The 27,553-nt window shown below is 35.8% G+C and overlaps 1 protein-coding gene across 4 annotated transcripts in view; it reads left to right on the top strand.

The window, feature by feature from the left end:
* The window catches only part of MAGI2 (membrane associated guanylate kinase, WW and PDZ domain containing 2), a gene marked incomplete at both ends in the record, with an annotated part of 1,509,512 nt that overhangs the window by 1,092,891 nt on the left and 389,068 nt on the right, over positions 1-27,553 (top strand). For all 4 annotated transcript variants that reach the window (XM_080701938.1, XM_080701937.1, XM_080701939.1 and 1 more), the window contains one exon: positions 24,289-24,346. In XM_080701938.1, the coding sequence (XP_080558064.1) occupies positions 24,289-24,346 (58 nt within the window). The remainder of the gene's footprint in view (positions 1-24,288; positions 24,347-27,553) is intronic.

The following is a 27,553-nucleotide window of genomic DNA, read 5'->3' as shown; positions in this document are numbered from 1 at the left end:
ATTATGAGATTATATAATATTTATATGTACTAGTCATAAATATACTATTATTCATAAATACTCTTTTGATCCATTTTTACTTTTACTCGGAAGATTTTTTTTTTTTTTTTACCTCTGCAAGTAGATTGTAAATCATTTAGAGGCAAGGACCATATTTTCCGTTGTATCCCTTTGGCTACAACTAGCCCAAGACTGCAGAGTCTAAACTATGTATCTGTGGAACAGCTGAGCAGATGTCTGGCCAGTCTTAGCTACCACTGCAATTGTACAAGGAACTGAGGATCTTAGAGTCAATTCTTCTGAAACTCACCTTTGTTCTCTTTTCCAAAAGCACTAACTCCAGGTAAATCCTACTTATTTCACAAACTATACAAAGTTCATATCACAGTAGAAAGCAAGGAAGAATGACTCAGCACAAATTTACTATTTTACAAGAAACACGCGAATGCCCTGGTGATGTCAATAGCACCATCTTTTTAGGGAAAGATGGCATTGTTACAAATTGAAAGAGAAAATTTTTTTACTATACCATGTAGTATTTTCATACTTTGCAAAGTTAGAACTGAAAAGCCATGGAACTTATTTAAGAATTTGATTATTTTGTTATTGTCACAGAATGACATATTAATCGGGCAGTAAATTTGTAAAATGCCCTTGTGAATACAAACAAAATGTGTCTTTTGTAGATTTAGCAAAAAAACAGATGCCTATTTTTCACACAAAGTTCCTTTCTGATACTGTCAGGAGCAGTCCTTTTGAGAGTGAGTCTGGGCAGATGGCATTACAATTCAAATAAAATGAAAAAGCTTCCAAGTGCATCCATATTTTCTCGTCACACAAATGCCAGAGGAATTTTTTAAAAGTTTTTGTGTGTCCTCATAAATATAACTTGCATAAATATTAAATGTAAGTTATAATTCTATTATTAGCTAAGGTACTATATGTTGATATTTTTCCATACAATCAAAAAATATATTTACTGTTATCTTATGTACAAGGAATCCCACACAAAGGGGTTTAGATATACTGAAATTTGACTCCCCTAGAGAGCAGTTGGGGAAGCATCTCAGAGTTCTAGGGTATCCCTCATAAGGGCTGGGTGCCTCTCAGCTGTTGAGCACAAATGGCCAAATTGTCTCTTGCATGTGATTTTCCATACTGTTACTTAGAACATTGAGAATCCCAAGAAATTGACAGTCCGTAAAGCTTATTTAAAGGGACTCTACCACCTCCTACCCTTGCCAAAAAGTAATGTCATATTATAGCTATGTCATGAGACAAATCAGTTTCCCCTTCTTGGAGTTGTGATAATGATCCAATGAGATGATTCATGTGAAGTAGTCGTGCATAGTATCTGCCTGGTACACACAGCATCAGTACATTATATAAACTACTAATTTTAGTATTTTTACGGTATTCAATGGCTGAGATGAGGCAGGAAGGGCCATAAAAACTTTGAAAGAGAACATAATATACATGTCATAATAGGACTATTAACAGTACTTAATGAAGTTAAATGCCCTTTTCCCCATAGAAACTCCCCTCAGAAAGAAGGATTGTCAGGTAAATTCCTGTTTCACAACTGGTTCAGGAAGCATTTCTCTATAAAGTACCTATGGTTCACTACAATCCCAGATGTAAATGAACACACCCATCTGGAAGTATCTGTGCATATTTCAATCTTAACATGTCCCAGCTCATTGAGTCTCTCTTGTTTGCATCTGTTTTTCCCCATGACTATACAGTAAAACCCTTAAAGAAAACTTTAAATCCTTAGTTTTTACCACAGTATTCAACTTATGTTGAATAAATAAATAATAAATCTTAGAATTGTCAATAAATAAAGAGCATTGATCTATCTCTCTTTACTATGATACATGTGTGTATGGATATATAAATGTACACCTATATATGTATAAAATTAGGCCATATACAGACACACACATATACAGCATAAAAGGCAAAATAGAAATGAACCAAACAGTATGTCTCTTCCATTTCCATGATTTTTTAAAGTATCCGATTGGTTTGTATGTATTTTGCTGAATACATGTGATATTGAGCACCTTCATTTATAATAAATTCATGTCTAATGAAAACTTATTATATTGCACTTAGAAAAGTAATTTAAGAAATTCAGGTTCTGTCTCAATAGTAAGAGATTTTTGTCTAGATCTCAAATATGGAAGAATTGGTTTCTAACTATAGAATGTGGTGGTGTTTGCAAAATTAAACTAAGAATATTCAAGAATCTTGCAAAATATTATTACTGAATTCATGGTAGGTAAAACAGTATAAAGTTTAGAATTATTAATCTGATTGTTAAAAACATACAGTATTCATATGGGTAAATAAACACTGTTAAAAAACCAAAAGAAATTAGCTAAACTTTTAAGGGTTTTTTTTTTTTCCATAGTCTTTACTAAACACTTTCTTTAATTTATATACACTTTTCAAACATTTGTGTTAGGGCAATCACAAAGTAAGAGGTAGATTCCTAGAATTTGACCAATATCAACTTTTCTACTTCCCCTCTACCGTGACAGAGCACACATGGAAATATCTGAAATATGGGGCACTCTGATCATGAGAATACCTAACTAAAAAACAGAATTAGTTTATAAAGAACAAAACAACTGAGATATTGATGCCATAGGTAGCCCACATTCTCTGTTCCATTCCAGTAGCAATCTGGGATTGCTCTTCAGAAAGATATAAAACATAGTATCCTTTCTTAGTGCCAGAGTGGACACCTAACTCCTTGAATTAATTCCTGTGTTGAGCACCTAATGGTAGGTTCCTAGAACATGAAGGTGGGTATGATATGCTCCCTGTCTTCAAGTTCTTCACTGTTAGGCAGACAAAAACAGATGGTCAGAATACACTCTGGGGAACTCAATAGCAGGTCCTTCTCTTGGTAGTGTATTATATTCTTCCTACATCCTTCATTTTTTTTTCTTTTTCTTTGCTTTCCAGAGTCTCTTCTAGTCTGCACATATAGCAACTGGTCCTACTGCAATTTTTAGTTTTTACTTTTTACTGGAAGACTTCCTAAATCACAGCAAATTTGCAACTATTTGGTTGTATTAAGTTGCTAAGTCAACTATTTTAATGATATTGACACTAATAAAGTAAGTTTCAGGTTCATCATCTCTTATTTACTTTTTAAATGAAAAAAATTCTTGTTCTAACACAGTAATTCTAAAAACATAGATTTTATCTTTAACTTTCAAGTATTATTTTTGAGTGAAAATAATTGATTGACCCTTATGCAGAAATAGTAAAGTTTTAATCATTTAAATTTTTCTAAAAGAAAAATATCACCTAATCTAACAAATTGTCCTAATGAAAATATCATTACCTTAATTATGGTTTTTACTACATGTACTATATTTGTATTGCTGGTATGATTCTAATTTGTGAACTCAAGAAATATTTTACTGCTTGTTACTTAGCTTTTTCTAATTAAAGGCTATACTGTATTTTTAAAAGATTACTTTATATGTACATTAAGAATAATATTTTAATCAGGCAGAACAGATTTTATTTTCAGGTATATTTCTTTTGGATTCCCTTTGAATCATTAAGTGACTTTTAAAAAATTTTTTATTGGTGCCTTGTATTCATACATCTTAATGGAATACAAGATGGTAGAGTCAAACATACATACATCACTCATTTAATCCTTATCCAGTTTACACCCCATTCCCTCCCACCTTCTCATGTTTGGCTTAATGATTGACTTTGATATGTTTGTGAATGTACAAAATGTACATTAGGGAATTTCCCTCTTCCCCCATCCTGTCTTCCTCAGGTTGCCTTATTTGCTCATCTATGGTTTCTCTTCGTTTGTCCAGAGCTCTCCCTATGACTCTTTTTCTCCTTAGCTCCTGCATATTAGGAGAGAGCATGAGATTTCTTACTTTTTGTGACTAATCTCACTTAGCATAGCGTTCTCCAGTTCCATACATTTCCCTGCAAATGATGTAATTTTGTTCTTGTTTGTGTCTGCGTAAAACTCCATTGCATACATATTTCATAGATTTATAATCCATTTATCTGTTGATGGACACCTTGGCTTATTCCATAGTTTGGCAATTGTGTGGCTATGAACATAGATATGTATGCACTAGTTTGGTAGTTTGGTTTCCATTATTTGGGGTAGATACCCAGAAGTGGTATTGCTGGATTATATGGTAAATTCATTCCCATTCTTATGAGGACCCTCCATACTGTTTTCCAAAGTGGTAGCACTAATTTGCAATCCCACCAACAATGTATTAAAGTTCCCACCTCTCGACATCCTCACCAGCATTTGTTGTTGTTTGTGTTTATATAAGCCAGGCCCCCTCTTTTCCAAGGCCAAAAGACTAATGTCAGCCTCCATAATCTGACACCCAAAAGCGAAGTATCCATCGGAAAAAAGAATGAAAACATTCCTCCTACTTAATTTCTATTCATCATTCTCTACATCCAAGTTTATTGGGTTTTTTCTGTATTTTAAACAGTTCGGGAAATTTTTTCTTTTCAATAATTTCAAGGCTAAATATATGAGTGATTTTACATCCGCTTTACATCCTTTTTACATCCTTTCATGCCACATCCTCTACATATAGACCCGAAAACTTACATCACTCACTACTCTAAGTCCTACTACTGTTACCATTACAATTATTTTCCATGCTTCTGCAGAGAGCAGAATATTAGCATCTGTATTAATAATCATAGCCGTGGCTATTCCTTCAGTGCCAAGCATATCAAGTTCTCTGTTCTTCGAAACATTATATAGAATTAAAAAAAGATGAGGCTATCCAAGGTAATCCACAATTCCTATATTATTTGTCTGATACCAAACCTATAATATCTTTGTCAAATATATTTACTTAAATATCCAACTTGATATTTTTTTGTATAGCTGGTATAGCCAGGTTTCTATTTGCAAACTATAACTCAAATGTAACAAATGCTTTTAAATTTTATAAAACTAATCTCATTTTGCTTCAGAGTCTTTATTGGTATTGATGGAGGGTAACAAAACTCTTAACTTGCCAATTAAAAATTTTGTCACTTTTAGTTTAGAGCAGCATTGTAAGTAGGGCAGCATAGTTCACATTCTTTATTAGTCTTTGCTCCAGTAAACCTCTTACATCCACTTTGGTACCAAGAAGAAAACATATCTCTGTGGTAGTGAGGCTCCATCTGTGCCCTGCCTACTGTTTCTGTCTGTGCTGGTATCACACCTGCTCAAGCCATGGTCTTTACCTTTTGCCTGGAGGTGTGAAGATCACACACCTTGCACCCTCTGCACCTCCAACTTTTTCCACAACCAAAGCACATGGATGTCACATGCTGATTCCTGACTCTTTTTCACACCCCCACTTGAGCAGGCCTCAATCCTCTAAAATAAATGTTTAAATAAAATAAAAGCCATGCACAAGGAATTATAAAAGAGAAAAGCATGTTAATATGGCTTTTTAAATAAAAAAAAACTGTTCTCAGTAATTTTACTGCACAAGCCTATATAACTCTGTGTGTATCAGAATCAATCCTGAAAATACAAACACAAAAGGACCCATGACCAAATTTAAAATGTAGCCTAAGGCCTTGACCCAGTGATTGTATCAATTAGTAAAAACTTAGTTGGTGGTATTCCATGTTCAAGTAAATATTTCAGTGCATTTTCTTCAAAAGTCCACCACCAGCCAAAAATTATGTGATTCCACACATTGGACCTCATGGCCTTCTCAAACTCTTACGTGCTTGCTTTGCCTGCCTAAAAGTTCAAATCTTTTACAGTCTCCTAAAACTGTGAGTCTTATATCATATCACACTGTCACAGCTCAGTGTGATACATACAGAGTCTGGTTGTTACCACAGGTACAAATCAGAGCTCCACTCGGGCCTTTAACATTTCCTGAAAGCCTGGCATATAAGTGAGACAAGCCCATGGGGCAGCCTAATTTGTGGGATTGGCAGGCTCTTTATTTGCCAAGTAACCGAAGGTGACACAGACTCTGATGGCTTTATGCAGGTAATATTTGTTATGGGGCGAGTTGCCCTCCAAGAATTTTCCAGTGTTTTAAAGCATGGAGCTACCTGCAGGCACAGCAGGGCTTGTATTTTCTATTCTGGGTTTGTGTTCAGTGTATTGACTTACTATGGGGACTTTAGGATTTCTCACCCACAGCTTTCTCCATATTCTTTTGTCTCCATCTACCTTGAAGCAAGGCAGTAATGCCATGCATGCTGATAATTCCAAATCCTCTAATTGCCTTATATCACACTACCATTCCCTGCTACTATTATTTCATAATTTTATCAAAAGGGAGTTTGTTTTTCATTGGAAAAAGATGCCATTTCTGGATTCCTGACATCTGGTCCTTCTGTCTAAGAATGCTAGAGGCAGGATGGTGCTCTAGAGCTAAAGAGGCAGATTCTCAGAAATCATAGTGACCAGACTTTTGTACTAAATATTCTGCCCCATATGCATGCTAGGGGCTTAGTATTGAAAGGTAGTGTTCTGTGTGTGCATCAGAAAATTCAGAATTTGTACTAAAATTGTACCATTTCCCTTGTTGAACAAAGTATCCTATTTGAATGCTTATATAGGAAGACAGATGCCAGTACAGTGTACATACTCTAGTAGACATGTTGTTGTTTTTTATAGGGCTGGTATTATGAGATTCAGTATTATTTATTGTCACAGTTATACCATTCATAACCTACTTTAAAATTCTGCTGTGTTGCTGAAATGGAAAGACTCAAGATTCCAGTGTTTCTACATAGGGGTTCAGCTAAAACAACTTGTTCAGAAAATTATCTTGGTAAAGAACATTTGAACAACACCCTACACACACACACACACACACACACACACACACACGAGACATGTAGCTGAATAAATACAGTTTAATTGTTGGATTCAGGCAATAGTCATTAAATTGTAACAGACAGCAATACTGCCTCAGATTAATATCAAATGGAGAATCAGAAATCTCATTGTTTTAGACACTCATGCCATTGAACAGCACTCCCTGCCTCATCCCAACCGTTTACCTTTGATGCTCTGTGATCCATCTGTGGTGGGTAATGCAGAAGGTATACATTGTCTCCACCTGGAACAAGTGTAGGACAGAGTCCATTTTGCTGTGTTTAAAACAGACCACAGCCAGGAGGTGCACGCTTGTAATCCCCACGCTTGGGAGGCGGAGACAGGAGGATCGCGCAGGTTCGAAGAGAGCCGCGCTGGTGTAAGAGACCCTGTTTCAAAAATATAAAATAGGTCTGGGAGTGTAGCCCGGAGATAGAAGGGCTTCCAGGAACCCCAGTACCACCAAAAAAAATTTTTTTAATTAAAAAATAAATAAGACAGACCATAGTGCCGGCCAACATTTCTCTCTTCCTTTCACTACCCAAATGACCTTGACTATGATTATTCTATTGATTTTTCTTTTAAGACATTCTTCTTAAAAAAATGGATATGTATTACTTCTGTGTTCTGACATAAAACCAAAGACCTCAGTAGAACAGACAAAGTAGGGAATCTATGACAGCTCCATTCACTCCAATCTGACTAGTGCCCAAATTGCTTATCCATAAAGCACACAAGCCTCTTAGAATCCATGAGTTTTGTGGCAAAAGAAAGATTGTCATTGCCATTCAGTGACATTAAGATTGTCATGAGGCTGCTTGTGTTCACTGTTGGAGGAAGATGCTTCAAACTGCACCAGCATAGATTTCACTAATCATATCTGCAAGTTCTAGTTAGCAGCCCCACATATGTGCTCACTCTCGTTCATTTCACTAGTCTAAGTGGCCTTTTAATTTAAAAGTACTCTGTGGCTACATATTAAGTAAAAAAAAATTAAGGCATGTTCCTAGGTAGGCATGTTCCTCATCTAATATAATAAAGGTAAAATTTTAATATTGTTTTGACAAATCCTTAGTCTATTGATATTAGGTATTTGTTTGTCCCCAAAGATTATAAAGTATAGGATATTCTTTCATATATCCCAAGTGGTCAAATTTAAAAAGACTATTATTCCAAGCCGGGCGTGGTGGCGCACACTTGTCATCCCAGCATTTGAAAGGCTGAGACCGGAGAATCATGGTTCGCAGACAGCCTCAGCTACCTAGTGAGGCCCTCTGCAACTCAGAGACCCAGTTTCAAAATAAAGAATAGAAAATAGAGCAGAGGGGTAGGCTCAGAGGTCGAAACCCTGGATTCCATCCCCAGGCCCACAAAAAAATAAAAATATAAAAATATAAAAAAATTAAAATAATAAAAAATAAAGACTACTCCACTAGAAAAATGGTATCCATTGTGAGAATTCAACCCAAACTATCCAGTTGACAAATGTATTGCTGAATTATTGCATTAGAATTATTTAAATCAATTGTAATGGTGGTCTTGAACCTGCAATCCTTCTGGCTCAGCTTCCTAAGTACTAGAATTATAGATGTGCACTGCCACGTCCAACTTACTAAGTTATAATTAGTTAAAAAAAGAAATTCTGTGTTCTATGACACAGTAGGATGACTATAGATAACAATAATTTGTTTACTTTTTTAAAGACAGAAGAAAGGACTTTTAATATTTTCATCAAAAATGAATGATAGGGAGGCTGAGACAGGAGGATCGTGGTTTGCAGACAGCCTCAGCTACTTAGTGAGGCCCTCTGCAACTTAGTGAGACCCTGTTTCAAAAATAAAGAATAAAAAATAGGGCTGGGGGTATGGCTTGGAGGTAGAATGCCCCTGAGTTCCACCCCCAGTACCAAAAAATTAAAAAAATGAATGACAACTATTTGAAGAGACAAGTTTACCCTGATTGGAATATTAGTCAGTATGTGCATATATCAAAACATAACATGGTATTTTGTTAACATGTATGATTTTTATATATCAAGAAAAAATTAAAGTAAAATGTTACCTCAATTCAGAAATAGGTCTAAGAAACTCATGAGAAATATGGAATATTATGGTAATGAATTGCAAATTTCACTGAGACTAATATGTACTAGAACACTTTGAAGCCTAAACCTTAGGCTAGTCCATGGAAATCCAATTATTCGAGGAGTTATAAAAAGAAAAAAAACATATTCAAAAGAGGTGGTGAAAATGGACATCCTTGTTTTGTTCCTATTTTTAGGGGAAATTCTGAAAGTTTTTCCCCAATTAATATGATGTTGGCAGTGGACCTATTGTAGATTGCCTTTGTGATGTTGAGGTATGTTCCTTCTATTCTGATTCTCTGTAGTGCTTTTAGCTTAATGGGTGTTGGATTTTGTCAAACACTTTTCAGCGTCTATTAAAATGATCATGTGATTTTTATCTTTGGTTCTGTTCATGTGATGAATCACATGGATTGTGTTTTGTATGTTGAGCCAGCTTTGCATCCCTAGGATGAACCCTACTTGGTAATGGTGTATGATTTTTTTATGTGGTTTTAAATGCGTGTTGCTAGTATTTTGTTTAGCAGTTTTGCATCTAAGTTCATCAACAGTATAGGCCTATAGTTTTCTTTTCTTGAGCTGTCTTTATTTGGTTTTAGTATTAATGTGATATATTTGAGAAAGTTCCATTTTTTCCATTTTACGAAATAGACTGAGGAGTATTGTGATTAGCTCTTCTATAAAGGTTTTATAAAATTCACTCGGGAAACCATCTGGTCCTGGGCTTTTGTTTATGGTAGGCTCTTTATTGCTGCTTCAATCTCTTTGGTTGCTATTGGTCAGTTTAAATTTTCTTTATCTTCTTGGTTCAATTTAGGTAGGTTGTATTTGTCTAGAAAATCATCAATTTCTTCTAAGTTTTCCATTCTTTTGGAGTATAGTTTTCAGAGTAATTTCTCATAACCCTCTGGATTTCCATGCTGTCAGTTGTAATATCTCCTTTTTCATCTCTTATTTTAGTAATTTTGATTGGTTCTCTTCTTCTTTTGTTTATGTTGCAATACCACTTCTGAGTATCTACCCAAAGAATGGAAACCAAACTACCAAACTAATGCATGCATATCGTGTTCATAGCCACACAATTCACAATTGCCAAACTATTGGATGGGACTAGCTAAGATGTCCATCAGCAGATGAATGGGTTACAAAACTATAGAATGTGTACACAATGAAATTCTGCTCAGCCATTATTAAGAACAAATTGTATCATTTGCAGGGAAATGGATGGAACTGGAGAACATTATGCTAAGTGAGATTAGTCAGTCACAAAAAGTAAAAAAATCAGATGTTTGCCCTAATATGTGGAAGGGGGGGGGGGAGAAAAAGGGTCATAGGAGAAACTCTAGATGAAGAAGGAAAAACCATAGATCAGCAAATAAGACAACCTAACTGAGAGGGATGAGAGAGAGAAACATGGAAATACTCTAATGTACATAATGTACATTAACAAACCAAAATCAGTCACTTAGCCAAACATGAGGAAAAGGAAGGGTTGAAGAAATGGGGTGGGAATTGGGAAAGGGCTAAATGAATGATGTGTGCATGTGTGCCTCCACCACCTTGTACCCCATTAACATATATGACTACAATGCACCCATAAAATAGAAAAGTAAAAGCTGTTACAGTCACTGCAAAAGCATGGCAAAGCATAGCCATTTTGCTCCAGACCTTACACTCCTTATTTTGATAAAGAAAAGCAGAGAATTAAATTTTTATTTAATTTTCTTATGACCATCAAGTCTTTCATCTTGACTCCCTGGAAAATGGTGGCCTAATTCCTAAACCTGTCGTTATTTATCAGTTTTCAAATGCAATCTCAGTACAGAAGAGCATGTAATGAACTCTTTCTTTCTTTCTTTCCTTCTTTCTTTCTTTCTTTCTTCCTTTCTTTCTTTCTTTCTTTGGTGGTACTGGGGTTCCTAGAAGCCCTTCTACCTCCAGGCTACACTCCCAGACATATATATATATATATATATATATATATATATATATATATATATATATATAATTTTTGTTAAAAAACAGGGTCTCTTAAGCCAGTGAGGCTGGCTTCAAACCTGTGCAATCCTCCTGCCTCCGCCTCTCAAGCACGGGGATTACAAGTGTGCACCACCACACCCGGCTATAATGAACTATTTAGCACCTAAGACGAGGGCTTTGGATGTGTGGTGTCCTACTCTGGGGCTGCCATCTTCCCTAGGCTTTTTCTCATATGAGCCTGTGGCCCAAGAAAAATCATCTACTTTATCTGTAAATAAGACTTTGCAGCCAGAAGCCAAAAGGCCATTCCTGATCCTTGAAAGGCAGCAACCCTCTAAGAGGCTCCCTGCAGAAGTGCCCGTTCAGTCCCTGGGCTTGTGAAGGTCTCTTGCCTTGGGTCTAAAGTAGTTTTGAGGCTGTGTTATGATGATCTAGAAGGGCACATTCACAGAAAGCATGGGATTCACTCCTGCAACCCCATAGTGCTCTAAGGTTCTTCTTGCAGATGGCTGAAATATCAGCTCACTATGGTAGCTGTCAACTGGAGAACAGGCATCAACTGGATATTCTTTATTCCAATGGCTTTTTAAATTAAATTTTTACTTTTATTATTTCTATTGTTTTATATACAAATGCTATAAGATTTCCTTCTAGTAATCCTTTCACACTATTCTATAGATTTTCTATTTAATATTTTCACTAGCTTTATTTTTAAAAAGCCTACAATTTCCACGTACCTTTCCTTTTTTACTGAAGAGTCGTTTATTTGGAATTTTTCATTTCTAAGTAAAATTTCCTTTGTCATCTGACATTATGTCTAGTTTTTATTACATTATATCAGAGATTATTATACTACTTCTGCTTTGTGGAACTTAAGACTTTGTAATCTAATATATAGACAATTTTTTATAAAGTCTTATGTGTACTTGAGAAAAATATATAGTCTTTATCATTGGAGTGCAAAATTAGAGAATGTGAGAAGATGAGAAGGAAGGGACTAAGAACCAAAATATTTGCCTAATTAATCATACTGCTTAGTTCTTCTATATCTCTAATTTTCTCGATTTGATCTACTGTAGACTGAGAGCAAAACTATCAGTGAATTTTATGTGGCTACTCCTGAAGGTACTGTTTTATGAAGGTGGCTTGTGTTCTTTGTACCCGGCTACTAATACACCTTCAATCCAAGCTGTGGTCTGTATTATTGTAATGTGGGTTCTTTGCCATGTTTAAATATTTGCCTTGAATCCTTCAGTCTGATAGTAAGATTGCAAGCCTTGTTTTTATATTTTCTGCCATTTGTCTGGCATCGCTTTGCCCAACCCTTTATTTTTAGCCTCTCTAAATCACTTTATTTAAATATGTATCTTTTTTTAGCATCAAGTCACTTTCTTCTTTAGGAGCCAATTAAAAATTTTTAACAAGAGAGCTATAGCTTATGCATTTATTTGGTTTTAACTCTACCATATTTTGTATTTATGGACCATGTGATATTGACTGTTGCTTTATGTGGCTTGTTTTATTTTTCACTTTTTTATTTCTCTCAGTAATTAGAACAGTTTGTATTTGTGTTCTAATGTTGGCCTTTATACTAAATATCTTTTTTTTGCAGTACTTGGGATGGAACAAAGGGGATTCTACCTCTGAGCTACACCCCCAGCCCTATTTTTTATTATTTTGTTTGAAACAGGGTCTCACTGAGTTGTAAAGGGCCTCAGTAGCTGAGGCTGTCCTTCAAACCACAATCCTCCTGTCTCAGCCTCCCAAATGCTGGGATTATAAGCGTGTGCCACCGCGCCTCGCTACTAGATATCTTTAATAAGACCCTTACTCCTTGTCAGCTTAGGTGACATTCTGTGGCTCCCACTCATCCACTACGCATCTGTCAGCAAGATCATTGGCCATTTTGCTTTTCTTTTGATTTCTTCTCTTTGTTTTATTGGTGCATTTTAGTCATACATCGTAATGGGGTACAAGATGGTAAAGGTCTGGTCTCTTTTTAAGTTGTATTATTTCTATATTGTTTAAGCATGACATTTACAGAATTTCTACCATTGTTTTTACTTTCATTCCAAATTTAGATCTACAATTAAATGTGCCATTTTTTCCTCTATCATTTAAACTCTAATAGCCTACTGGTATACATTTTAGAATTTATTATTCTAGAAGAGCTAATTTTTTTTCTGGAAATTTCTCTTAGGTTACAGTTTTAAAGATTAGCTTGTTATTTTTTTCCTTCTTCATGTATTCCAATTATATCTATACTGAATTATCTTTACCTATCTTCTATGTGAATGACTTCTGTCTGATACACTTAATCTTTTATTTATTTATGTTCTCTTGACTATTTCCATACTTTTCTTAGTGGACTTTATTGTATTTCTCGGTTGAATCTCTTCTCTCTTGGGCACGTTGTAATTTAGTCATTTCAGAGGGTTTTTTTAAACTTTATCATATCATTTTCTTCACTCTGCCTTTACTATCTCCTATTCTTTATCTGTTTTTGCTCAGAGCTTTTAAATATCTTATTCAAAGTATTGTTTCATATATATAAATACTTTTTTGAGAATATCTTCAGGTATCATTACAATTTTCTTATTTGTGATTGTGGTTTTCTCTTGCCTTGAGGAAGGATAGCAAATTTTCATTACCTGTATTGTTTGGGCTCCCTTTTTCTGATTTTTCTTATAGTAACTGTGTATGAATACTATCTGATATTTTCTTTCTATGTTGAAACTTCTTGTTCCTGTACCAGCAATAAAATTTTCATATAAACAGAAGCAAAGGGCCTGGATGGATCACTGCATATTTTAAAATTCATGAATTCTTCTGATGCTTTCAGGAAGTACAGATTCCTTAGTGGATGAGATCCTTTTAGGCAGGGAGAGTAGGTGGTGTGTCTTATGACCTTATGGTTATCTTTTTATTCTGCAGACACTTACTTTCCACCTCCTGCATCTTTCCCTTTCTAACCAAGACTCTGAAGGCGGTCTTCTGCATGGCCATGCCTCCCCTCTTCAGCAGCAGTGCCCTCCTGAGATTGAGGTGCTCATTCCACCCAACTTCCAAACCCCTTTTTCCAATTCCATGTGTCATGGTTTGGATTTAGAATGTCCCTCTATCTGTCATGGAAACAAGGCTGCCACATTACAGCTGGATGGGGCTTGGTTGCCGAGGAGGAGTCCCTGGGGATATGGCTTTGTGGATTATATGAGATTCCTCCTCTCCTTAATCTCTCTTGCTTCTGGACTTCATGATGTGAGAGTGGGACCCTTGCTCTCTTCCTCTGTCTGCTTCCTGCCACCATGTCCTGAGCTCCTTAGCCCCAGCCTGATATATTCCGAACCCCTGAAATCCCAGAGATGTGAGAAAATAAATTCCCTCTCCTCCAAGTTGCATGTCGTTCAGCTTATTGGATCACACAGTAACAACAATGACTGAAACAACATGGTAACTGTATTCTGACCAATCAGATCTGTCTTTGGGATCTTCCCACTCAAGATGGTAATTTATCTTTCTTACTCTGATTTTGTCTGCCTTCCCACATCACTCCACCCCAGGTTCCTGGCTTCTCTCCTCTTTTTTTTTTTTTTTTTTTCCCACACCTTCCGCTTATATACCAGTTAGCTTTATGGGATTGGGGCATTTATGTTCCTACTTACACCTAACTTTTGAAGCTCCTAGTACATTTTTTCTCCTTATTATGTCGTAGGTATAGGTTATAGGTGGCTTTATTACTCTTACTAAATATTTACAGTTTTCTTTTGTGTGTGTGTGTGTGTGTGTGTGTGTGTGTGTGTGTGTGTGTGGTACTCGGGGTGGAACCCAGGGGCATTCTACCTCTGAGCTACACCCCCAGCCCTATTTTTCATTCTTTATTTTGAAACAGGGTCTCACTGAGTTGTGAAGGGCCCCACTGAGTAGCTAAGGCTGTCTGCAAACCGCGATCCTCCAGTCTCAGCCTCCCGAGTGCTGGGATTACAAGCGCTCACCACCACGCCCGGCTACAGTTTTCAAAAATTAAGTATTCAATAAGCATTTTAATTGAATGATGGTGACAAGTAGTTAAGACAGAGGAAAACTCTAAGTGTGTATTTCAAAGCCCTTAGTTTATTGTTGCTCCTCAAATCTTTCTTTACGGCCAGACATTTCTCTGGAGCTCTAGAAAGAGAAAGACAAATACTTTCTCGGTTCATCACTTTTAACCTTCTGAGGCAACTTGGAAACTTCAACTGAATATAAGCCTTAACAAGTCTTTACCAGACAACACCCTTGTTTTGTGCCATACTTCTTCATGCCACTTCTCGTTCCCATCTCAGATAAATGGCTCATATTTACTTCTCATTGCAAATCTTCACATCTGTATTTGACAACATTTTTGAGGTAGAAAAAGGTACCCGAATACCTCAAATATTATTGAGTAGATATTTCTTTATGCATCCGTCTCTGCAAAAAATGATACATATTTTTGATTCATACTTGCTAAGATAGATTAAAAAATAAGTTTACCATCATGCATTGCTTAATGACAGGAATACATTCACCTTAAGACGATTTTGTAACTGTGCAACATTACAAAGTGTACTTACCAAAAGTAAGATGGATACATCTCTAGACCATATAATCTTATGAAAGCACTGTCATCTATGGATTCCTCCCTGGCCAAAACATTGTCATGCAAGGCAGAACTATATTTGATATTTTCTGTGCAATGAGATTTTTGTTGTTGTTTGGTTTCTTTTTTGTTTTGTTTTGTTTTTGTGATGCTGGGTATTGAACTCAGGGGCATTCTACCGCCAAGCTGTACCCCAGCCCAATTTTTTTAATTCTTTATTTTGAAACAGGGTCTAAGTTACAGAGGGCCTCACTAAGTACCCGAGGCTTACTGAGAATCTGGATTCTCCTGTCTCAGACTCCCAAGTACTATAATTACAAGTATGCACCACCATGCCTGGCTCTGCAAGGATGTTTCTTTTTTTTATGTATAACAAATTGATGGTCACAGTCAATATTTTTTAAATTCATTACAGACCTGTGGTAATTACTCAGGTTGAATCCATATAACATTTATTAAATGTCATCATTATAGAATATAGTTCACCTAGTTTTTCTTGCCATGGTAAAATTAGAAAATCTCCTATAACCAGAGCGTCCAGATAATAACCTCATAGCCTGCATTCCCATGATACTGGCTGGGTTTGTGTTCTTCCAGGCAGACAATATCTTAGGAAGATGAAAGAGCAGAACAGAGGGAAACAGCATTTTCTGTTTTAAGTTTTAAAAATTTTAGTTTCTTCTTTGGTTTTAATTTTGTTATTTGTTTTCCTGACTGAATGAAATAAAAATCTGAAAGCACATTTTTCCTTCAATTTTATTTGTCTGTAAAGGAATGGATCTATGGTTACCTCACTGCATATGTACAGATTTTGTTTAAAAACAGAAATGTAGCCGGGCGTGGTGGCGCACACTTGTAATCCCCGCGCTTGGGAGGCAGAGAGGAGGATCACGCGGGTTCAAAGCCAGCTGTGTGCGCTGGCTTAAGAGACCCTGTTTCAAAAAAAAAAAAAAAAAAAAGTAAAAAATAGGTCTGGGAGTGTAGCCCAGAGGTAGTAAGGGCTTCCAGGAACCCCAGTACCACCAAAAATAAAAAACACAGAAATGTATTCAGGATTCATTTTTATAATTACAAATGCATTTCAAATGAAAAATAGAATGCAGTTTATCAGTAAGCAAACACATCATCTTTTATGTATTTATATTATTTATTACGATTTATTATTATTATTATTATTATTATTATTATTATTATTATTATTATTTTGGTGGTGCTGGGGTTCCTGGAAGCCCTTCTACCTTCGGGCTACACTCCCAGACCTATTTTATATTTTTGAAACAAGGTGTCTTACGCCAGCGCAGCTGACTTCGAACCTGCGCGATTCTCCTGTCTCCACCTCCCAAGCAAGGGGATTACAAGCGTGCGCCACCACGCCCAGCATTGTGTATTTTCTTTTTATTTACAAAAAATATCTTTAAGTACTCCTTTTAAGAATTTTTCTAAAACTACTAACTTAGCAGAAAAAGTTATATGACTTTGTCAGGAAAATTTAGTTATATTTCCAAATTTGTATACTAATTATAGCAAAAGTCTAAAATATTGGAGGAATTTTTGTGTGTGTGTGTGTGTGGTACTGGGGATGGAACTCTTCTACCTCCGAGCTATACTCCCAGACCTATTTTACATGTTTTATTTGGAAAAAGGGTCTTTTAAGCCAGCGAGGCTGACTTTGATCCTGAGCGATCCTCCTATCTCCACCTCCCAAGCGCAGGGATTACTAGCGTGCACCACAAGACCTGGCTTGGACGAAAATATTTTAACATGAGAATTAGCTATTATCATATTTTATATTATTTAACCCTTGGAATTTTTGTATGTTTCTTATTTTCTGTTGTAATTTTATTACCTTTCAAACAGAATATAACAAGAGCTTTAAATAAAAAGAAAAAGGAATAAACTTTTTCAACATTTAGGATTGAGGGAAATGTTCCTACATTCTGGTCACAGTCTTCTCTTCAATATCTTAGTACTTTGTACGATTCGTAAGTTGTGCTGCCTTCTTGTTTTGGAAGAGTTTTAGGCTGTCCACCAGAATAGACCAAAAATACAGCTTTATACGAATTAGCATAGCCCATGCATACTAGGGCCCATGCAATACCCTGGCCCCCAGAAAGAAAACAAATCATAATTCCAGATTCTACATTCCTTTTTTCATGTTTTTTTAAACGGGTGCATTGTAGTCAAACATCTTAAAGGGGTACAAGATGGTAGAGGCATGCAGGCACACATCACTCATTTAGCCCTTCCCCAATTCCCACCCCATTCCCTCCCCCCTCCCTCCTTCTCATGTTTGGCTTAGTGATTGACTTTGATTATTTATGAGTGTTCATCATGTACATTAGGGAATTTCCCTCTTGCTGAATCTGTGTCTCCTAGGATATAAAATACAGCAACTTGAAAACATAAATGTTTTATCTACCTATTTTATAGTTTTCCAGCGAGCAGAAAGATAGGACAGCAAAAAATATAAATAAATAAAAAGTAAGATAGCAAATTAAGTCACTTTCTTGGAAAGTTCTATGAAAATCAACACCATGTAAATGAAGAAGATAAATGCAAAAGTCTACATTCTCATTTTGCTTTCAAAAGTCAACACTATCACATATATTCAGTGTTATATGTTTCAGCGCACTAATAAAGTATAAGTAGAAACATTTAATCAGTAGTATAAGTGAAATAGCTTTTTACAGTGTTTTTATTTTGATGTTATTTTAGATTTCCAAAAACTGGCAAATATAGTGTAAAATGTTTCTGTTCATATGCCTTTTACCTAGTTTCCCCTATTGTTAAAATTTTCCACAAGTATAATTATTGAAACCAAGAAATTAACATTCATATAGACTGTTGTTAACTCTTCTATAAAACTTACTTCAAGCTGGGCATGGTGGCACACGCTTGTAATCCCAGCATTCAGGAGGCTGAGACAGGAGGATCGTGGTTCGCAGACAGCCTCAGCTACTTAGTGAGGCACTTTGTAACTCAGACCCTGTTTAAAAAAAAAAAAGACTAAAAACGTAGGGGTGTAGCTTGGAGGTACAATACCCCTGGGTTCCATCCCTAGTACTACACACACACACACACAAAAAAAAAAAAAAAAAAAAAACGTTCTTCAATTTTTCCAATTGCCCTTAATTTTGTCCAGGATCCCATCTATTCTCCTAAATACATTTAGTCATTATGTCTTCTTACTTCTCTGCACTGTGACTGGACCTGAGCCTGTCTTTTCTTGAAGAGCTTTGACCCTTTTGAAGATTACTAGCCTATTACTTGATAGAATGTTCCTCTATTTGAGATTATCAGACATTTTCTCATGTCTGAAGGGGATTTAGTTATTTTGGGCAAAATAAGAGATGGAATTGTGTCCTTCTCAGTGAATTATATCAAAACTTAATACCTTCTTCCCAATGTTAACCTAGTTAACCTAGTTACTAATATGAATGTTATTTATAAAGCATTAGTTCATTTAGAAGGGGGAGAAGTATATTTCAATGCTATCAAAGTGGAGGCTTTTCTTTATTTTAAAAACTACTTTTCAGCCAGGCGTGGTGGCGCACACTTGTAATCCCAGCACGTGGGAGGCTGAGACGGGAGGATCAGGCAGGTTCGAAGCCAGCCTCAGCTACTTAGCGAGGCTCTCTGCAACTTAGTGAGACCCTGTTACCAAATAAAGTATAAAGTCGATCTGGGAGTATAGCCTAGAGGTAGAAAAGCCCCTGGGTTCAACCCCCAGTATTACCAAAAAATAATAATAATAATTTTAAAAATAAATAAATAAAAAATAAAAACTACTTTTCTTATAATAAACATAGCCGTAGGTACTCCTGTCCACAGCTCTTTGACTCAATGGGCTCTGGATCTAGCAGAGAGCTTGTCCTGTAGCCTAACCGATTAATCTTTGGGTAGATTCTTGCCCTGAAAGCAGCCACACATTGACTTATGAGAGCAACTAATTTGTATCTCTTTTGAAGAAAATTAACTGGGCCATACATTCTTTGAGGAAATGGGATAAAGAATTATAAAATACCGAGAGACCAAAGTAGTGGTAGTAGTGCTTAAGATAAAATATAGCACAGAACCATTTGGGCGGTGGCTATTTCCAGACATATGCAAGACCAAGTAGTAGAAATAGCCAGTCAGTAGATGAAAAGAAAAGCTATGCAGAGAGAAAAGGCACCGAGTGAAAGAGACAGAGTCACACAGAGAACATAGTTCAAAATTAGACAGCTAGAGATGACACAAGGGCTCTCTCTGAGATATCCAGAGATGCCGTATTCTAGGCTGCATAGAGCTTTTCAGTATTTGAGTCTCATTTTCATGCTACAAATTTTCCATTGATAGACTGAAGACTACTTTTTTATGATCTAGCCTGGAGGTCTCAGTTTTCTGCAATGAAAATGGACATACATACCTAAAAAATAATAATTGGAAAGAACAATTTAGTTTTAAAAAATAAGGCATAGTGGCTGTGATAGATTCCATGCAGAACTAAAAATTCATTTAATCTTTTGATTCTGTTCCAGTTTGACAAAGTTGATATGACTGACTATAAATTAATCTAGACATTTGCACAGACTTTTTCATGGCACATATATCTCATCACTGAGTTTGTTCATAGTTCCCTGACCTGAAGAAAATCCCAATTAAAACAAGTCTTAATGCAGCATTAACCTTGCTGATCTCAAGTGTTTGTTTTCCTCTGTTGCAGTATATGTTATTCTTTTATCAGTGTGACCTTAATCATCTGCAGATTTGTCAGGTATTGTTGAATACAGTATTGTAAATAACCCAGGGCTCAAAAGCTCCAAGCTACATGCTAGCCTGATTGAGCAAATAGTACAATATTTGAAATTCTTTTTCTCATTTATTAGCTTAATTTAAAGAAGAAACAATGGGAGTTTTTTTAAGCTAATTCAAGTTCAAATAACTTATTTTTCACACTGAAAGATAATTCTTAACTTTCTCAACTTCTCCTTGTCTAGATGTGCACTCTTGAGTTTATAAATCTTTATTACTTTTTAATGGGTGAATAAAAACATAGCTTTCTTTGCTTTTTGAAATCTCAATCAGTGGGGACTAAGCACAGTTAGATAGGAGCAAGAATCCGTGGTGTGCTTTGTAACAACTTTCTATCGATCCCAATCCCTTCAAAATATTTAAATTGAAACAATAGCTCTTAGTAATAGGAAATAACTATAGCATATCATTTTCTTTTTAAAAATGAATCAAAAGCTACTACTAACAACTAATCTGAAAGTGCAAGCACTTATAACATATAATTTTATTTCAGCATGAGTTAATATTTACTTTGGAAATAGAAATAAAGAAAAAGATTATGTTGTCATATTCTGAAATCTAAACAAAGTCCTCCTAAATTCAAGTGAGGACTCTCTGATAGCAAGTGTAAAAGTATATAACAAATTCTTCCCTCTTCCCAGGACTTTGGCATTGTATATCTGACAAAGATGATCAAGGAATTTTGTACTTCTGGGATACTTTGCTTAGAATTAGAAATTTACTCAAAAAAGAGCTAAAGGTAATAAATAAATGAAGTAAGTGATGTCACAAAAGATAGCTGTGTGCACATACGTCACGATCACTCTGAACTACATTATGATGTGTGACTGCAATACACCAATAAGGTATACAAAATAAATAAAATAATAAGGTAGTTTTAAAAGGATCATGAAATATTTCTTTATGATACTGACATTAATAAGTACTATGATATCCCTAAGTTAAGAGTGTTAGGTTTTACTCTTTATGTTATCGAACATAATTGTTTTGCGTGATATTCTAGTCATGAGATAATAAAGTTATAACATGTATCCATGTATTGATCCATATATTTAATGAATATTCATGATAACAGTTGCTATTCTCTGTATATTATTTTACTTTAGCTGCTTATAACTGGTACCCAATAAGTATTGTCAAGTTAACTATTTTTAATAGCCTCATACTACAATGGCTTGGGAGATTTGATGAAAAACATCTGATTAGTTCTTCTCCTTAATCTAAATTTAGTGATGTTTATAACACTTTCAGCTTTTCGAGTGGCTATCTAAATTGGCTACAATCACTGGAATCAGAGTTCAGGGCTTTTGAATCCCAAATTATTAGGTTAAAAGAGTTAGTACAATGGGCGTGGTAGCTAATGCTTGTAATCCCAGCATCCAGGAGGCTGAAACAGGAGGATCACAGTTCACGGCCAGCCTCAGCTACTAAGTGAGGTCCTTTGCAACTCAATGAGACCCTGTTTCAAAATAAAGAATAAAAATTAGGGCTGGGGGTGTAGCGCGGAGGTAGAATGCCCCTGGGTTCTATTCTCACTAACACACACACACACACACACACACACACACACACACACACAGTTATACAGCTGGGTGTGTTGGCACATGCTAGTAATCCCAGTACTTGGGAGGCTGAGACAGGAGAATCGCAGCTATTTAGTTAAAGCCTCCGCAACTTAGTGAGAACCTGTTTCAAAATAAAGAATATAAAATAGGGCTGGAAGTATAGCTCAGAGGTAGAATGCCCCTGAATTCAATTCCCCATACTGAAAAAAAGAAAAGAAAGAAAGAAAGAGTTAGTACATTGAAGGGACATCAGTATCCAAATTGTTGCCAATATTAGGTAAAGGTTTGCTCCTAGAGTCTTTCTGAAAGAAAGATACCTTAAAGTACTCTGTTATCAGTGTTATAAGGTATCCCTTTTACTATGAATCACAAATATTTGGCTATAAAAATACTTGAATGTTCAGTTATAAAGTGTTTCCCCACCTCTGCTTTGAATGTTATACAACAGGGGCAACTGCATCATGTTAACTTTCTAAAACCAGAAAAATTCTGAATCCCAAACCTGTATGTTCTTAAAAGTTTTGGATGAGGAATCTGTTTTTAAGTTAATGGTAAGAAGACACAAAATCACACATACACTTTGAGTGAGACAGTAAACTGGTACACTCTTTTTTTAGTGGAAACTTGGCAGCTTGGCAACATATAGCAAAAACCATGAAAGGATATGTGTCCTTTAATCCAAAATGCTACCTCTGAGGAGTATCATTACTAAATTATTAGGAAGCAATAAATGGTTTAGGTTTTAGTATGTCTGGCATGGGTGATATATACAGATAAAAACTAGAAAGTCCCTAATGGTCAATAATAGAAGACCATGAAAGCACACAAAAGCCAGCCTTATCACAGACCACTACTATCCAAGCTTAAGAGTGATACTGTGCAGTGACTATTCACAGTGAGAGATGGTGCCTTTGATGTTCAGTCAAGTAGAAATAATAGGCTAGAAAAATAATTGCATCATATCATGAAATTTCTTCGAAAATTATTTGCATAATAATTTAAAAGACATTCACCAGCTGGACATCGTAGGACACAGCTGTAATACAAATGCTGAGATAAGAGGTTTGAGGTTTGAGGCAAGTCTTAGCAATTGAGTGGGACTCTCAGCAACCTATAAGACCCTGTTTCTTTTTTTATGTTTTAGTTTTAGTTTCTATTTTTGTGTGTGGGACTGGAGATGGAACCCAGGGGTATTCTACTTCCAAGCTACACCCCCAGCCCTATTTTTTTTTAATTCTTTATTTTGAAACAGGGTCTCACTGAGTTGCAAAGGGCCTTAGTGAGTAGTTAAAGCTGTTCGCAAACCGCAATCCTCCTGTCTCAGCCTCTTAAATGCTGGGATTACAAGCACGTGCCACCATGACCGGCAGACCCTGTTTCAAAACCAAAAATACAAAAGGCAGGAAGTGGAGCCCTTGGTGTGCCTCTGGGTTCAATCCCAGTACCCCTCCCCTTCACACACAAAAGATATTCACTAAAATATTAGCAAGTAATTATCTCTAGATGGCAAGATTGTACAGAATTCTAATTTTCTATTACTGTGCTTTGTCCATAGTGAAGTATTATGACCATAATAAAACTTTTAAATTATACTTAAATATACGATTTAAGCATATCAATGTATCTTTTCTTTCAAATTATGTGTGTGAAACTAATATCTCTCAAGCATAACTTATCATTCTTCAAATTATGAGGCAAAGCCTAGCTTTCAAGCCTGTGGTGTTAGCATTTACAGTGTTGTTTGTATTTTCAGAGTGTGTGTTAAAATTAACTATGGGATATTGGAAATATGAACCATATTTTCAAGGAGAATATGTTTAGAGTTTTAGACTATATTTTTAAATTATGCCCAGACAGCATGCTGGCAGCCTTTAAATGATGACCCGTGTGGAGTGAACAGCGAGCCACTCATCTCAACTAGTGGGTTATCAATTGAGAAAGTATAATGCCTTTGTTTCAGTCACCAGAAACAATTTGCTATCCTCAGAAGAATATTTTGAAAATGTAAGGTTTATCCTGAAATGCTCTTTTAACAATACAAATAAATAAGAAAGCAGTTTGCACTTCAAGAAAAGCAATTTGCCTTCTGTGTGGCACTGAGCGTCAGCACGGCGATGACATGCCATCCTATTGCTCAGCATGAAAAACCCCAGCAGTTTATGTGCAGAGAAGAAAGCTCGGTGTTTTAACTGCCAACCTTCAAATCGCTGCTGCTTACAGTTCCCACAATATGTGTCTGAAAAGTTGGTATTAACTCTGAATGCTTTATGCTGCTCTGGTACACTGTAGTGCATGAACAATTATAGTATATTACTTTTTATTAGAAACACTGTGATATCTGTTCGTTATTTACTGAAAGAAATCACTTTTTATTTTTCAGAGCTTCCATATGGCTGGGAAAAAATCGATGATCCCATATATGGCACTTATTATGTTGAGTAAGTCTCTAAGTGTGATATTAACTTGTTTTTAATATGTCGTGAGATTATCAGTGTTTATTGAGCATGTGTGGCCAGCAGCCCCTTCACTCCCCTTCCATCTTACTTCGAAGTGCCCACAAGCCTTGAGCAGCACTCGCTGGCTGCTCCGTGCATCTCCTGCCTCTCCAGCTGGCTGACTTTGGAGTTTAAAACACCAACTGGAAAACTATGTTTCTCACTGTCCTCCAAGTATGTGATAACTAAAATATGGAAGAGAATGCCTTTCATTTTGCAGTCAGACTGGGAGCTCACTGACTGTGCAAAGGAGATATTTTATTAAACCAGATTATAAAACCAATTAAATGAATTCATCATATTTTTCAACTAAAAGATAAAATGAAATTAAGGTTTTTTTTTTTCTCTTTTAGGACCCCATTCCAAATCAACAGTGTTCTTTCAGTAGATTAGACTTTTTATTAGAGGTTACATTGCATTAATGCACGTCATTATAGTACATACTATCCCCAGCTGCATTTCCTTTTCTTCAGAATCTATAATTTATTGGATATTAAGTTATATAATTTTTCTTAGAAAAATCAAATAATGTTCCATAATTTCCAAAAGTTAAATATAGGATCTTTTTCCCCAGAAGCTTTTCTTCAAAAATAAGAAATATTTTTATTTCTATCTATTGTATAATATTCCTAAAGTTATTGGGGCAAACGATAAAGCTCATATATTCCTTGAAGGAAACCTATGACCCAAAAAGGCAGAGGTTGAAAATAAAAAGATTTTCACATTATCTTTCAAGATCTAACCCTGTTTTCTCCAGTCACATTCTGTACAACAATAATAATTTAGATGGCAAAGAACTATAGATTAATGGCCCTGGTAGTAAAAAAAAAAAATTGTTTTTGTAACAATATTCAGTCAGTTACTGAGCCTTCATTAGGTGCCCAACCCTTCTTTGGGTAGGTGCAAATAGTAAGACCTGAGTCCTCCTTGCTCCTGAGTCACCTGTGTGTGTGTGCTGGTTTCCAACACCTTGACCCTCTGCTGCATTTGAAGAGCCCCCAGTTTGGGCAGCAGCACCATCGTTTCCAGACTCATACTCAAAGTGGATTGAGCTCTCTGCCACATGTCATCTCCTTACATAGTAAATCACGCCTGTTGTCATGTGGACATTCAGTAGGCACAATAAGTAAGATAAATACAGTAGATATGTCTCTCAACAAATGAGAATCATTTGTAAATAGTTACAGGGCCTCTCAGTCACACTAAAATACTAATCAATTAAAAGACTCAGGTAGGCTGGGTGTGGTGACGCACGCTTGTAATCCCCGCACTTGGGAGGCGAAGACAAGAGGATTGAGCAGGTTTGAAGTCATCCGCGCTGGCTTAAGAGATCCTGTTTCCAAATAAAAATATAAAAAATAGGTCTGGGAGTGTAGCCCGGAGGTAGAAGGGTTTCCAGGAACCACAGTACCACCAAAAAAAAAAAAAAAAAAAAAGACTCAGGTATTTTAATAATAACATAGATGCATTTCTGAATAAATTTAACACTGAGTATAATAAATACTAGCTTGTCTTATTCCACTGAATCAGACCACACTATACCTGAGACCCTTACATCTCAACTCCAAAGCAGTTCCACATAAGAAAATATGGATTTGTGACATGCCAGATCTCACTTTTACTCTCTTGCCTCATGGAATCATTGAATAAAAACCCTTTTGTTGCCGGGTGTGGTGGCGCACGCTTGTAATCCTCGTGCTTCGGAGGCTGAGAGAGGAGGATCACACAGGTTCGAAGCCAGCCTCAGCTACTTAGTGAGGCTCTCAGCAACTTAGTAAGACTCTGTTCCCAAATAAAATATAAAATATAAAATAAATCTGGGAGTATAGCCCAGAGGTAGAAAGCCCCTAGGTTCCACCCCCAGTACCACACACACAAAAAAACAAACCTTTTGCTAGTCCAGTTGTTGGCAAACTCCATAATGACTAAGATAGCAAATATTTGGGGGGCTCTATGTCTCTTTCAAAACTCCCCAACTCTGTCTTTGTGGCTTGAAACTAACCATAGGCAGCACCTACATTAATGAGTGAGGCTATTTACAATAAAACTTTATTTACAAAAGCAAGCAGTGGGCCAGATTTGATCTATAGGTCATAGCTTATTCTCTTAGTTCCTTTCAAGTAAATTTCTTTGTAGAAACAGTTCTAAACTCAAACTTTTCTTCTCTGCCCTAATCATCTCAGAGGGATGAGACACCCACATATCAGTAAACTGTGCTTTCTACCTTCTTAATCTTGGAAGTGTAAGAATCTGCTGCTTGTGGGCCCCAGTGGATAACTGTTGAAATGGACATTGGTTGTAACCTTAAAAACTTGTCCTTGTTATCTTTATACTTTTAATAGTTGCCTGTTTGTTTTTGTTTATATTTCTCTCTACATTTCTCCAGTTCATTCTCCATGTGTCACGGCAATAATGAGAAAATTATTCAGAATTCAATAATATCTTATATAATTAAATAGGACCAAGATTTTTAATAATTTTAGATTTTAAGTGACTGTGAGGTCATATATACAGGTCAGAGAGAATCATGAGAGTTTAATTCCTTTCCAGGTCCACAGTTTGGCCTGGCTCCATCCACAAGGAGATTCCAAAGAATATGTCAATATAAATAAGTAAATAGGTGAACATTTTGGGTCAAATCAGAAACTGAAACAAATAAACAGATAATTCAGACTTAATGATAATATTAAGTAGGAGAGTATCCCAATATTTTTCAGAAATGTTCTTTCAAAATTCAACATAATTAAAATATCTCAGTTATAGTAATAGATAAATTACTTGAAATGAGGAATGGCTTTCATCACCATCAAGACAATTTGTCAAACAGGTTGGTTAGAATACACTTAGTTGCACACTTAAATGTTATAGCTCATTGTTTTCACAAGGTAGTTATGAATAACAGTCCTGTTTCTGAAAGTTCAGTGAATACACATGTAAATATAGAGGCTATTTATCACTTTCAGCCTATACAGTGTTTATATTGGAGAAACTCACCTAAATTTCTTATAGTTGCTATACAAAAAAATAATAAATTTCTTATCTCTGTTACATATCAAATTTTTTAAGATTTATCAAATCTATAAAATATAAACTGCCAACATTAAGATGTCATTCATAATTTTAGTGATAGCATTAATGTTAACACTCTAA

This window comes from Muscardinus avellanarius (genome assembly GCF_963383645.1).
Source record: "Muscardinus avellanarius genome assembly, chromosome: 9".
In the NCBI taxonomy this organism is placed as follows: domain Eukaryota; kingdom Metazoa; phylum Chordata; class Mammalia; order Rodentia; family Gliridae; genus Muscardinus; species Muscardinus avellanarius.
The sequence above is the reverse complement of the archived record's forward strand: the minus strand, read 5'-3'. Positions and strand labels throughout refer to the sequence as shown.